This window comes from Mesocricetus auratus, unplaced genomic scaffold (assembly GCF_017639785.1).
Source record: "Mesocricetus auratus isolate SY011 unplaced genomic scaffold, BCM_Maur_2.0 Super-Scaffold_100021, whole genome shotgun sequence".
In the NCBI taxonomy this organism is placed as follows: domain Eukaryota; kingdom Metazoa; phylum Chordata; class Mammalia; order Rodentia; family Cricetidae; genus Mesocricetus; species Mesocricetus auratus.
Window position 1 is genome coordinate 12,802,290 of NW_024429202.1, and position 12,765 is coordinate 12,815,054.

At 37.9% G+C, this 12,765-nt stretch overlaps 1 protein-coding gene across 3 annotated transcripts; it reads left to right on the forward strand.

Annotated features, from left to right (window-relative positions):
* Positions 1-630: 630 nt before the first annotated feature.
* Positions 631-5,229, forward strand: LOC121133287 (peptidyl-prolyl cis-trans isomerase FKBP1A-like). 3 transcript variants are annotated; one of them, XR_005870107.1, is made up of 4 exons: positions 693-923; positions 1,727-1,801; positions 2,723-3,194; positions 4,839-4,972. XR_005870107.1 is itself a non-coding variant. In XM_040729413.1 (3 exons), exons 1-3 carry the CDS (start codon positions 906-908, stop codon positions 5,223-5,225), a joined length of 480 nt encoding a protein of 159 aa, XP_040585347.1. In that variant the 5' UTR covers positions 631-905; the 3' UTR covers positions 5,226-5,229. The 3 variants fall into 3 exon arrangements, 2 of the variants coding, with proteins under 2 accessions (XP_040585347.1, XP_040585346.1); XM_040729413.1 differs by lacking the exon at positions 2,723-3,194 and having other exon boundaries at positions 631-923; positions 4,839-5,229; XM_040729412.1 differs by lacking the exon at positions 4,839-4,972 and having other exon boundaries at positions 2,723-4,798.
* The last annotated feature ends 7,536 nt before the right edge of the window (positions 5,230-12,765 follow it).

Sequence of the window (12,765 nt, forward strand, 5' to 3'; positions counted from 1 at the left end):
GAGATATAGATATAGATATAGTTATACTATATTACCTCTGAATCCAATAAAACCCTAAAGTGATTATGATATTTTAAAATGAAGCAATAATGAGATATTTGCTTAGTACAATGAGAACATTTCATTTATTTTCTGCAAAATATTTTTAATTATCTCTCAGAATTTGGCCGTAAGATCCAACTCCCTAAATTGAATTGCCTTTTCATTCTTTGTATTCTCCCATGGCTATTTCATACTAGAAGAAGGAGCTGTCACATCTGAATCATATGCCCAAGAACTGTCTAATAGCAGCAAGGATAAATAATGCTTTCTTTCAACAAATATTTATTGATAACGATAACAGAATAGAGGAAAGCAATATTTTACCAAATCCTCACCAATCTGAAAAAATAAAATTCATGTAATCAAAACTGTGAGACACACTGAATGCCAAGGAAACATTACAGTAACAAGCAGAACAAGAAATACTAGACAAAATACACAAACAATGGATAATACAGTTATAATGCAAAAGCAAATAATTACCTAAAGTGGTAGGCCAGAAAGATATAGAAGAGGGAGAAACTCCTCTCCCCATATCTTGTTTTTAAAAAGCAACAATGAAAAACCCCTGGAACAAAGACAGCCAATGTAATGGTAAATTACTCAGGGCCGCTGTCCAATGTTACTCTCTTAAATATTCTAATAGCAAGAAGCAAAACCCAAGAGAAAATCTGCCATCACACTGCTCTGTTGAGAACAGCAGTAATGTAGCACAACCACATCTGGCACCAAAACTCTGAAGACCCGCCTTCTACCTAACAAAAGAGGAGACCCAGACAACCCCAGAAGCTCAGGAGCCTGCAACAGCAGCTGATCTGACTGACAGTCTCTGGAACACACAATTCAAGCGAAGACTGTGGCGCATGAAAGGACGTTCCATGGTAAGATGACAGTATTTTCATGGTTAAGATTATAGGAGCTAGTGACACATCAGAGCCTCCATCTTTCAAATATACTGGGAAATTGAGGGGCTGCCCAGCTGGTCAGTTGAGAAGTAAAACAGAGCAACACACCATGCTGAGGAGTAGAAAAGTCAGTTTGAATGCACTTCCTCATCTGCCCATGATGAAGAAGAGTGAGCCACATTTTGCCTAAACTTTAGACCCTGAAGTTAGTGTCATTGTGAACAGAAGCATTACTTGTAATATACTCATTACTGGTCACTCTAGAAGGTATGTGCACAGAGTGTAAGAAGTTCCAGGGTGACCAGGGATGTTTTCTACATCCTGGACAGTTGGTAGTGGTGTCTATGAGGGTAGACCAAAAGAAAAGGTATTACAAATAGCTGTGTAATCACAACCCTGGCACTTTGTTTCATGTTCAGTACACATGAAAGCTATAAACAGGGAACTTCAAAATCAGCTATGGTACAAAGTGAAAAGAAATTGAAAAACATTGAAACTTTGAGGACAGAGGAATAAAATTGTGCAGCAAGAAACTAGGAAGTCTCTAGCATTTTCAAGTACACATCAGGGACATCAGTTAAGTCCTTTATTTTAGACATTGTGCCTATTAGAAACAAAATAGACACAATTAGACTACAGGGACCCCACATGATAATTCTTCCCTTAAATTGTTAATGCATTTGTCAGCCATGCTTGCTTTGGCATAATTTCTATCAGTGTGTTGTTTAGCTTTGTGTCTCATCCTCCGCTTAATTAACCAGAACTTTTTTGTTGATTAGTTTTCAGCCATGTCTTCGTTCCCAGTCATGTTTCTCAGTACTCTGCTGCTGTCTTCTATTCTCACTGAGGGAAGGGTAAGTTTAAAATGTACAATTATCTCAGATCTACCAAACAACATTGTGAAATTGTAAACTGTTTGAGAGTATAGGAATCCAGATGATCTGTTGAGGGCTGCATTGTCACTGGAGTCTTGAAGCACTTAAAAGTGCATTCTCTACCACTGACAGGCATAATATCCACCAGTATCATATAGAACTGGACACTTGAAAAGTGAAATGCACTACAAATACATGGTCCTTATGACATCTAAGATGCACATCATGAAGCTTAGATTGCAATACATCCACTGTGAAATGCTAGACACAGACAGAAGAATCCAGCAGCAACACAAGGACCTTGTCTCAAATAAAGTTTAATCTGAGGACCAACAGCCAAAAATATCCTTTAAACTATATAGTGGTGAAGCTTTCTGCAATCTCAAGATATATAACCTCCCTTCTGTTTTTCATTCACATGATTAATAATATTTGATGTTGCATCGTTCATTCAAGATGAAGTCTGTAAAGATGCTATAGTTTATATATATTTCTCAAATGTTGTTGAAGTTTCTGCCCTCCTAATTAAAACTCAACTGATACTCATTATAAAATATATCTTCTCAGAAGAATTATATATGTGTTCATGTAAAGCAAGATAGCATAATAGGTAGAAAATTACTATTATTTGTAGTCTAAGAAAACTCACATTGAGTTTTGATATAAATTTGTTTCAATATCAATTTTGAAATGCAGTGGTTCAGTCTTACAGATGATTAGCATGTGCATTCTTTTTACCAGGATTTGTTAAGTGCTTTAGGTATATTTGTTGAAGCATTCACTAATGCCTTCTGGTAATGGGACCATAAAACGGAAGATATACACATAGTAGACAATTGCTATACTGTATGGTGAGGTCTATGAGGACAGAACTCTGATACTCTAAAAACAATCTTTCAGAACCACCACCAGGTCCTCTCCGGCTCCACGCTGTCTGTCACGCCGCAGCCCACATCCTTCTCCTCCTCCTCCACCAAGGCCACCGTTGCCATGGGAGTGCAGGTGGAGACCATCTCTCCTGGAGATGGACACACCCTCCTAAAGTGTAGCCAGACCAGCGTGGTGCACTACATGGGAATGCTTGAGGATGGAAAGAAATTTGATTCTTCTCAGGACAGAAACAAGCCTTTTAAGTTTATGCTAGGCAAGCAGGAGGTGATCCGAGGCTGGGAAGAAGGGGTAGCCCAGATGAGTGTGGGTCAGAGAGCCAAACTGACAATCTCCCCAGATTATGCCTATGGAGTCACTGGGCACCCAGGCGTCATCCCACCACATGCCACTCTGGTCTTTGATGTGGAGCTTCTAAAACTGGAATGACAGAAGTGGTCGCCTCCCTTTGCTTCTTGCACATGGATCTGCCATGGAGGATCTGGTATGTCCAGACTGGTGCACATGAATCCATGTGGGGCTTTTCCTAATGTCCCACTACTCTTTGTATAGACACCCTACTGAATGTGTTCTGTAATTCTGTCACTCAGCTTTGCTTGGAACACCTCCATTTCCCCTTTCCGCTTTGTATGTGTCTTGACCTAAACTATGCCATAAACCTCAAGTTACCTTGTTTTGGGGGTAAAGATTAAGCTTCAGTCTTTCAGGTCTAGGTTTCCTGTGAAGTATATTGTCAAGTATTATTGACAGCACAAGTGATGGGCTAACTTCAGGATAGGAATTGGTGTTGGGGGTGGGATTTGCAGGAATTTTTATTTTCTTTCATTTAAGTTTTTTGGATGAAAAAATGTCTATTACATATTAAGATAGTCTTGCGGCTGTGCTTCAAAGCCATAGCAAATCGGAGATGCTGGTTTTTGTCCAGTGAGGGAGGTCCTATTAAATTGAAAGCCCTGCCCAAACTGAAGTGGGAAGGAAGAAGCAAGACTTTGCTTCTGACAGTCCTCCCACCTTCTGAAGCCATCTGCCTTTTAAAGCAGGCCCCTTTACTGCTGTGTTGGACACTACAAAACCTGTCCCTGGGTCAGCAGGGACCCCTGAAGCCTTCTTCGTGACCTCGCTTAATTTATTTTTCATCCTATGGCTTTTATAATGATTTTTCAGGACTTTTGCAATCCTGTAACTATCCAAGCTCCAGTTCCTAAATTTTAAGAACTATAATGGAAACTTTAAATTGAAGGTGTTGTTTGTAGACTCACCACCCAATGGACACCCAGGCATCAATATAAATCCTCTAGTGTTCTCTAATAAAATGATACTATATACAGCTTCAGCATCCCCTGGGGTTTGATGCTTGGCTGTCTCTGCTAATCTCAGCTTCCTGGTTTCCCCTCCCCTCCTTCAGTTCCTTCTCATCCTCTGCTGTCCTGTGTAGTGATTTGGTGAGAGAAAGTACGCTTTTGTCCCCTGCCCTCTGTACCACACATACGTTTCAAGATTTATTGTTGTAATAAAAGTGCTTTATGCTGTCTTTTCTCAAAAAATCTTTCTTTGTTCATGGATGAATGAATAACTTGCCTTGCAATACCAGGAAATATATACAATGACCCTAGGATTCTTCACATATGCTTAAAATATTCTGTTACCTGTAGGCCCCCACACTGTTGTGGAAAATCATCTTTAGATCTTGTTCAGACAATTCACAGGCATTGTTCTACACCTGCACTTGATCCTCACACTCATACAAGATAATGTGTCAGTTTGAACCAGAGCCAATAGTTCATCAGTTGCGTGCCTATCATTAACTTGCACAAATTGAGAAATAGTCACTTCACTAGATCAATTTACTGACATCAAATAGACTGGAAGTTTTTTTGTGTGTTAATACCTGAAAACTGGATGTTGAACACCATTGGAGAATGTGTTCCTAATCTGTGAAATAGTCCTGGCACAATACAGTGGGACTCTGGCTCTTTCACTAAGTCAAGTTCTATATAACTCCCTACACCAATGAGTCCGGAGCTCATAAACACTTTCTATCCACTGCATCTTGCCCAAATACAAATGGATAAGTCGTCTTCATGTTTCTTACTATAAATCTTGATATAATAAATTTTCTCAATCTCAGGTTCTGACTCAGACTCAGAAAGAACCCACCATATCTGCTGATCACATGACAAATGTCAAGGCTGTTTTGGACAAGGTAGACTGCCAATGTAAAGGAACTAACACAGAGGACTTGCATAGGGTAGTTTCTGCCTCCCATCAAGATGAAAGATCATCTGAAGACCTGGCCAATGTTAGTAAAAACATGTTACACCTGTCTACAGTCTTGTCTGCCCTGAAAAAATTGTATGCTCCCGAGAACCAAGTGGACTCAGTAAGTTTCTGTTGTAAGGCCCATAGACCTGAAGGAACTGAAACTGCCCATCAGCAAGATAATTCCACATGTATATTCATCTGTACATTGGTAAAACTCTTGAACTTAGTGAGAATTACATTTGTTTCCTATTAAATTTAACTAGAAGCCTCGTTGTTTCCTACCATCTGTGTCTCTTATTAGGTTCTCTTTCAAGTCCTGCATCATATTTAGATAACCACCAACACACAAGGAGAGTTAACACTCTAAATAAACACAATAAACGTAGTAAATAATTCTCTCCTCCTCCAAGTAAAATGCTGAACATATCCAGAGGCAGTAAAGAAAGTGTTCTAAACAAGCTGCAGAGGAAGCAGGCAGCTCTTCTCCTGGAGGCCTGGTAGAGTAATATTTCCCTAACTTGTCAGTATACACACCAACCTTTGAGAGTGGTAGTGAATTCCTCGGAGAATGGATCTCCTTGACAAACTTTTAAAAAATGTTTTTGCTCATTTTTAGTTTCTTTTTATTTAAATTAGAAATAATCTTATTTCACATATCAATCCCAGTTCCCTGTCCCTCTCATCCTCCCATGTCCCCCACCAAATCCCCATCCCACCCCCATCCACTCCCCAGTGAGAGTGAGGCCTTCCATGGGGGATCATCAAATTTGTCTTATCATTTGGGGCAGGGCCTAGGTCCTCCATCATGTCTCTAGGCTGAAAGAATACCTCTCCATGGGTGAATGGGCTCCCAAAGTCCATTATTACACTAGGGATAAATAATGGTTTACTGCCAAGGGCCCCATAGACTGCCCAGGTCTAGTCTCTGAGGGATTCAGTGGCTGGTCTAGGGACCACAGATCAGTGGACTCAAAGAGGGTAAGGTGGGAAGGAGAAAATTGGCACTCACCTCTCCCAGTGGGTGTGGGGCCAAGAAAGACAGCTTGCTTTTTAATTTTATTTTGAATTCCATCTACAGTTTTCCCTCCCACCACTCCTTGTGCCCCCTGCCCATCTCCCCTCCCCATTCCACCCACCATCCACTCCTCTTACCAGGTAAGGGTTCCCATGGGGTTTCAGAATGCCTGGCCAATTAATTTGAGGCAGGGCCAAGCCCTTCCCCCTTGTATTAAGTTTGAGCACATCATCCCACCATCTTATAGCATAAAGTCTTCAAAGCAGAAGAAGGGTCCATATAGTCTACTATTGCTTCCCCTGGAGTTTCTAATGGTGGGCCCTTACCATTTGAATTTGTAATTGTATGTATCTTGTGCCTAATTCCTAGACAGTGATTTGCCATGATGTAGTGATGCTTTTAGTTTACTTGAGGTTTTTTTACTTGGAAGGGCAGAGTATCCACTACCAACCAATGTTTTTTGTATAGTAGAAGACAGTGAATTCTGATTTAAGTGTATATTTACATTGCAGCTTCAAATGCTTTTAATTCTTTTTTAAAATTATTATTTTTTGTTTATACATTCTAACCAAAGATTTCTATCCATGCCTTCTTCCCAACAACCCTCTACTTCCCCTCTCTCTGCCCCCTGCCCCATCCATTCTTCCAGAGCTGTTAGTCTTCATACACAGGCAGGTATCCCACTGATATCAGCTAGCTATGATATATCCAAAATAGAAACACACAGTTGTGTGCTTTATAAATTCACTAGATATATCTTTTTTTTGGTTTTTTAGAGACAGGGTTTCTCTGTGGCTTTGGAGGCTGTCCTGGAACTAGCTCTTGTAGACCAGGCTGGTCTCGAACTCACAAAGATCCGCCTGCCTCTGCCTCCCGAGTGCTGGGATTAAAGGCGTGTGCCACCAACGCCCGGCTTTACTAGATATATCTTAATGAAGTTGTTTCAATTAAGATTATTTATTGCATAAAATATTTTAAACAAAGAACCATAATATATACTTAACATTTAATAGAAAGGGAAAAAGTAATGAAAAATAGGATGAAGCTGAATGAAAACATTACTGAGTGGTAGCAAATAAAAATAGTAACTTTTTTTCATTTTTAAAAGAATTTATTCTTCTGTCATACAATACATCACAACTGCAGTCTTCTCTCCATGCATTTTTTCCCACGCCACCCAAAACTCCTCTCTTCCACAGATCCCCTCCTCCTGCTTTTCTATTCAGAAAAGAGAAGCACTCTCTAGAATTTCAAAGAAAATGACATAACAAAATGTAATAAAACTAGGTCCAAAAGGTCATATCAAGAATAAAGGATAAAGACTAAAGAAGCAACCCAGAGGGAGGGAAAGGTTCCCAAAAGCAGGCAAAAGAGTCAGAGATACTCTGATTCCCACTGTTAGAAGTTCCACAAAACCCCCTAGCTATATAACCACAACAAATGTGCAAAGAACCTAGCACTGACCTATGCAAGCTCCATGATTGCTGCTTTGGTATCTGTGAGTATCTATAAGACCTGCTTAGGTGAATCTGTGAGCCACATTCTCGGTTGTCTTCTACCACACTGCCTCTTACAATTCTTCCTCCCCCTCTTCTGCAGGGCCCTCAAGTTCTACCTAATGAATGTCTGTGGGTCTCTACACCTGTTCTCATTAGCTGATGGAAAAGCCTCTCTGTTAACAATGAGGCTAGGCAAAATTGTATGAATATAGAAGTATTTCATGGGAATCATTTAATTGACTTTTCTTGGCAGTTGTGTTTGGATCTACATTAAGACTCTGGGTTCTCCAGCTTCCATTTCCTGTTGTCTAAGAGGTGGTGGGCCTGGACTCTATTCCATGACCTGGGGCTCCATTTAGATCAGTCATTGTTTGGCTACTCCCACAAGCTCTGAACTGTCATTGCCCCAGTAATATTACAAGCAGGAAAGGTTCTAGATGGAAGGTTTTGTGACTTAGTCCCACCACTGAAAGGCTTGTCTGGTTACACAAGTTGGTCCGTTCAGGCTCTGATCCATATCCTCCATCACTATGAGTCCACACTAGGGTCACCCACACAGGAAGTTTCCACTGTACTAATTTATCACATTGCCTCCCAAATTCCCTGAATTCTATTTTATCTCTTCCAAGACACTCTTCCTCCATCCCTAACTCCCCTACCTGATCCATCTCACTTGCTTGTTTATGGTTGTCCCAAGATATTATGTATTGTTTGTGGCTATTTTGAAGGGTGTTATTTCCCTGAATTCATCTCAACTCATCTACAATTTGTATATAGAATATTTGTATTAATTTTGATACTGATTTTTTTGAAGTTAATTTATGTTCAGCAATTTTGCTCAATGTATTTATCAGATGTACGAGTTCCCTTGTTGAATTTTTGTGGTCACTTATTTATACTGCCATGTCATCTGCAATGCAATTAAATAAATACATTAAAGAATAAATGAATATTTAATAAGCTTAAAAGAAATTCAATGAATTTAGGTTCAGTTATTCAGCATTTAAATACAATTAAAGAATAATCAGAAAGAAAATAACAAAAACTGTGAGAGATAGATAGATAGAGATTGACACATGGTTTTCATTCTACAATATCAATATTTATTTTTTAGCACAAAATTTGCAAGCCAAATTGCTTTCGCTGACCCAACTCAGAATAGTCTCACATTGACCATGGGTGTCCTCTGGCAAACACATATATATTTCATTCCAAGTTGAGTTAATAACCTAGCTTCCACAGAAGACATCACGAGTTGCACAGTAATTCTCCTTTTCTCTTATGTATACTAATACTCTTTTAATATCAATTAGAAACAACTAAATACCAAAAACTCAACAATAAGAATTAAACTGAGTGGTTTAAAATTTTAGCAAAAAATGGACTTTAGTTTTCAACAACAGAGACTTGATACTGGAAAGGTTAATAATATACTTTCACATAAGAAAACTGATGTTAACTTATATCCTCAAAGAAGAAACTTATGAAGTGATGCTAATTACTAGTTGTCTGCTCATTCCACTGCTGGACCATACAATTTCTTTGCTGCCTCTTGACATTTATTGAATTTGACTATAAGGAGGAGAGACTTGTATCATTTTTATTTACAGTCTCCACTTTTCTGGTGTTTGGGTGGTTATCTGAAGATGATGGAGGACTTGAAAGAGAGTCTACTAAGAGGTACCCCAGGAAGGAAGGACACAAGGAAGCTTCTAATTAACTTTAATGGGAAACCAACTCATACATCACTAACTTCAAGAATTCTTTCAAAGGACAGAATGGGAAATAGCTTGTTGGTGACTACCTCTGGTCTCTTGAAGCCTACAGGCCATCCTACTGAAGTTTCTTGGGTCTAATTCAAACTGGTGAGCACAACCACTTTCTCAGGGTAGTCAAAACTGTAGCCAGGTCTAAAGTCTTGTTATCAGAATTAACAAAGTCTTCAAACAATATTTGGTCTTGATGGGAGGTAAAGAGAATGCTCTCCAAGGCCTGTATGATATTTCCTTCACGTTGGCATTCAATCTTGTCCATGCCAGTCTTGATGTTTGTCTTGTGATCGGCAGATGTGATGGGTTCTTTCTGAGTCAGAGTCAGAACCTGAGGTAGAGATAATTTATTATAAGAAGGTTCATATTAAGAAACATAAGACCTACTCATTTGTATTTGTGTAAGGTACACTAAGTTGGGAAGACGCCATGAGTCCATGAGTTATCCTAGAGGATAAAGGAACACTGATTACTTGTCATCTGCAGTTAGATAGGATTTGGCTCAGGGTAAGAGCAAGAGCTCCACTCAGTATTCTATCACAAGTATTGCACAGATTAGAAACACATATTCCTGAGGTGCTGAAGTCCTAGTTGTCAGCTATCAAGACAGAAATATCTTCCACTCTATTCAAGGAGATCAACTTGATCTAGTGAAGTGACTGTTCAGTATATTAGTAGATATGCAATGGGTGATCTATTAGCAGTGGTTCAACTTCATTAGCACTGGTTCAAATTGACATATCATCTTATAGATGTGTCTCTTCTGGGAACAAGCACAGGGGTAGTAGAATGCTTGTGGATTATCTGAACAAGGTTTAGGGTTTATTTAATAACTATTGATGGTCTATCAGAGCAATGTTTTAAGCATATTTAAACAGACATGGTTTCATTTTATATTTTCTGTGATATGTCAACATGAGGAAGCTTTGGAAAAATAGATCCATTTCAATATTTTCTGAGTATTATTTCTTATTTTGCTGTTACCTCTTTATAGTTTTCATCTTCCCTGGAAATGAGTCATGATGCCATGGTTGGTATTGTGCAGACAAAAATTACAAAAGTCACCTTAGAAGTGCCATTTTATGAAGAGCAATTGCAAATTATGCCAATTTACTTGTACTTGAATATATTTTTACTTTTTTACTTTAATAAGAAAATATAAGTATAAATAATGAATTATTTATAATCCATGGTATGCTAGATAGGTTATTTAATATTTTATTAAGTTTTAAATACACTCCACTCATTGCACAAAATATCCCTTTTTAATGAGTCACCAAGTCCTAAAGACAACTTAGTGTGGTATGCAATAAACTTTCTTTTGTACTTCATAAAAATGGATTGTTTTGTAAGGTGAAGGTGTGCTGTTTTATTTTGTATACTGTGCATACATTCCAAATTCTCCAAATATTTATTTTAAGTATGTAATTTGATTCATATTGTTGTCAAGCTTAATGACAATTGAGAGAAAATATCTAATTCATTAAAAAATTTTAATACCATTTTCCCTTCCATCCTTACAATCCTATGCACTCCATTATGCTCCCTTTGGATTTCAAGCCCTATTTTTTCATTGTGATTCATGGCTAAACTTTGAGTCAAAATGACCCACAGAAATCTGTAATGTCTTTTTCCTTGATCTTCCCACATAGATACCAATAAAAGTCCAGTATCTTGAAAACATTTCAGTTCACTCTGAATCTTCATACATTCAGTGACCAAAGCATCCAGAGGGACAGACTTATGCTTCCTATTGGTGGATTAGTAAAGTGTGAATTGTAAGTAACGTTTCTGCTCCCTAGGACACTGACTTAAAGTCTAAATGTTGTGCAAAATGTCCCCTCAGTCTTCTTAATCATGTGCAAATGAGGAAATGTGTTTGAATTGTGTTTTATTGTCATCTGTTATGTGTGTTGCTCTCTATTACTCCTTTTACCAATTTCTTTTTTCAAGAATGCTGTGCAGTCCTTCCATTTCTCTGTATATTTCAAAGACTGAGGCTCTGTCCCTGCCGTTTCAAGTTTGTAAATACTGTCATCTTACTACGGAACTTGCTTTCATATCCCTCAGTCTTATAACCAATTGTGTGTTCCGTAGAATTTCAGTCAGGTCAGCTCCTGTTGCAGGTTCTCAGTGTCCTTCCTTTCTTTGGGTATAAGTCTGATTTATAGAGTTTTCGGGCCACACTAGGATGTTCTGCATTGTCTGCTCTTCCCAGTTGACTGCTTTGATTACGGAGTTTCTCTTGGGTTCTGCCCCTTGCTCATCAGAATACTTGAGAGTGTGACATGTGACAATAGCTCTGAGTAATTTACCAGAATCTACTTCATGGGTCAGTAATCCACTAATTTACTTTAGCTGTCTTTGCTTCTTTTAAAGAGAAATATAAGGTAAGGTGATAGTCCCCCATCTCTATGTTTTTTATCTAGCATTTTTAGTTCATTCTATTACCCAATATTTATGCATGTTTCTATTCTTTCTCATTCTGCTATTTAATACAATGTTACCTTGCTTTTCAATGATTTTCATATATTTGATGGTAAGGATTTTATAGGATTATTTCAGATTTGTGAGGATATTGCTTACTTTTCTTCCACCATATTTATCAACAAATATTTGTTGAAGAATGACTTATTCTTGACATTTTTAGAGAATCTTGATACTCTGTAGGCAAATTGATAGTTCATTTTTATAATATGAAAGGTTCATGGGAAAAAGAAACAAAATAAAACAGCAATTCAATTAAGGGATTTGGAGCTTATGAAAAATTTCGCAGAGAAAATGTAAAAATGTTTTGCAGAAAATAAAGGAAATGTTCACGTTGAACTAAGAAGGATATTGTTATCATTGGTTCATTTCAAAAATATCTTTATCATATAGAGTTTTCATAGATTTAAAGTTATTTTTCCAAAACTTTACATCAAAATTTAATATACTGTTCATTCACTATCAGTGTATTCAGTTATATGTTCTTAATTTAACCTTGTGTGTTTGTTAAAGTGAATGCTCCAACACCAGAACAGAAATGATTGAAGATCGCATTTGTATTTCATTAATTTCCTACATTATCTTTTTACCTACATAACCTCATTCAAGGTACCATTTACAATGAATTATTATATCTTAGTCTGTAGATGCCTGCAAGTGTTTCTCAGATTTCTTTATTCCTGAGTTTCATTGTTTTTGCATTGTCCTGCCATGTAAGTCCTGTTTTGAAAATCCCACAGTTTGAGAATGAGTGATGTTTATAACTTGTAATTAGACCCACAGTACATCAGTCTGTGAAGTCACAGGGATTACAATCCAAGTAAACTGCACAAAACCTTTAGTGATGCGACTTTCTAAACTGTCTTTTATGGACTTCAAGTCCTCATTTAAAACATTTGGTGTTGAAGAACCAAAGATAACATTAATACAAGTTTGAAAACTTGTGCCCTGAAAAGGGAATTTTTAATGACTGGGAATGCCTTGACTGGCGCCTTAGCCTGGCTCTTAGAGAAGGGAAGTTGA

Excerpts from the sequence above, each read along its gene's own strand:
- LOC121133287 (XM_040729412.1), top strand. Across the intron at positions 1,802-2,722 it reads CTATTCTCACTGAGGGAAGG|AACCACCACCAGGTCCTCTC; the intron begins GTAAGTTTAAAA and ends ACAATCTTTCAG.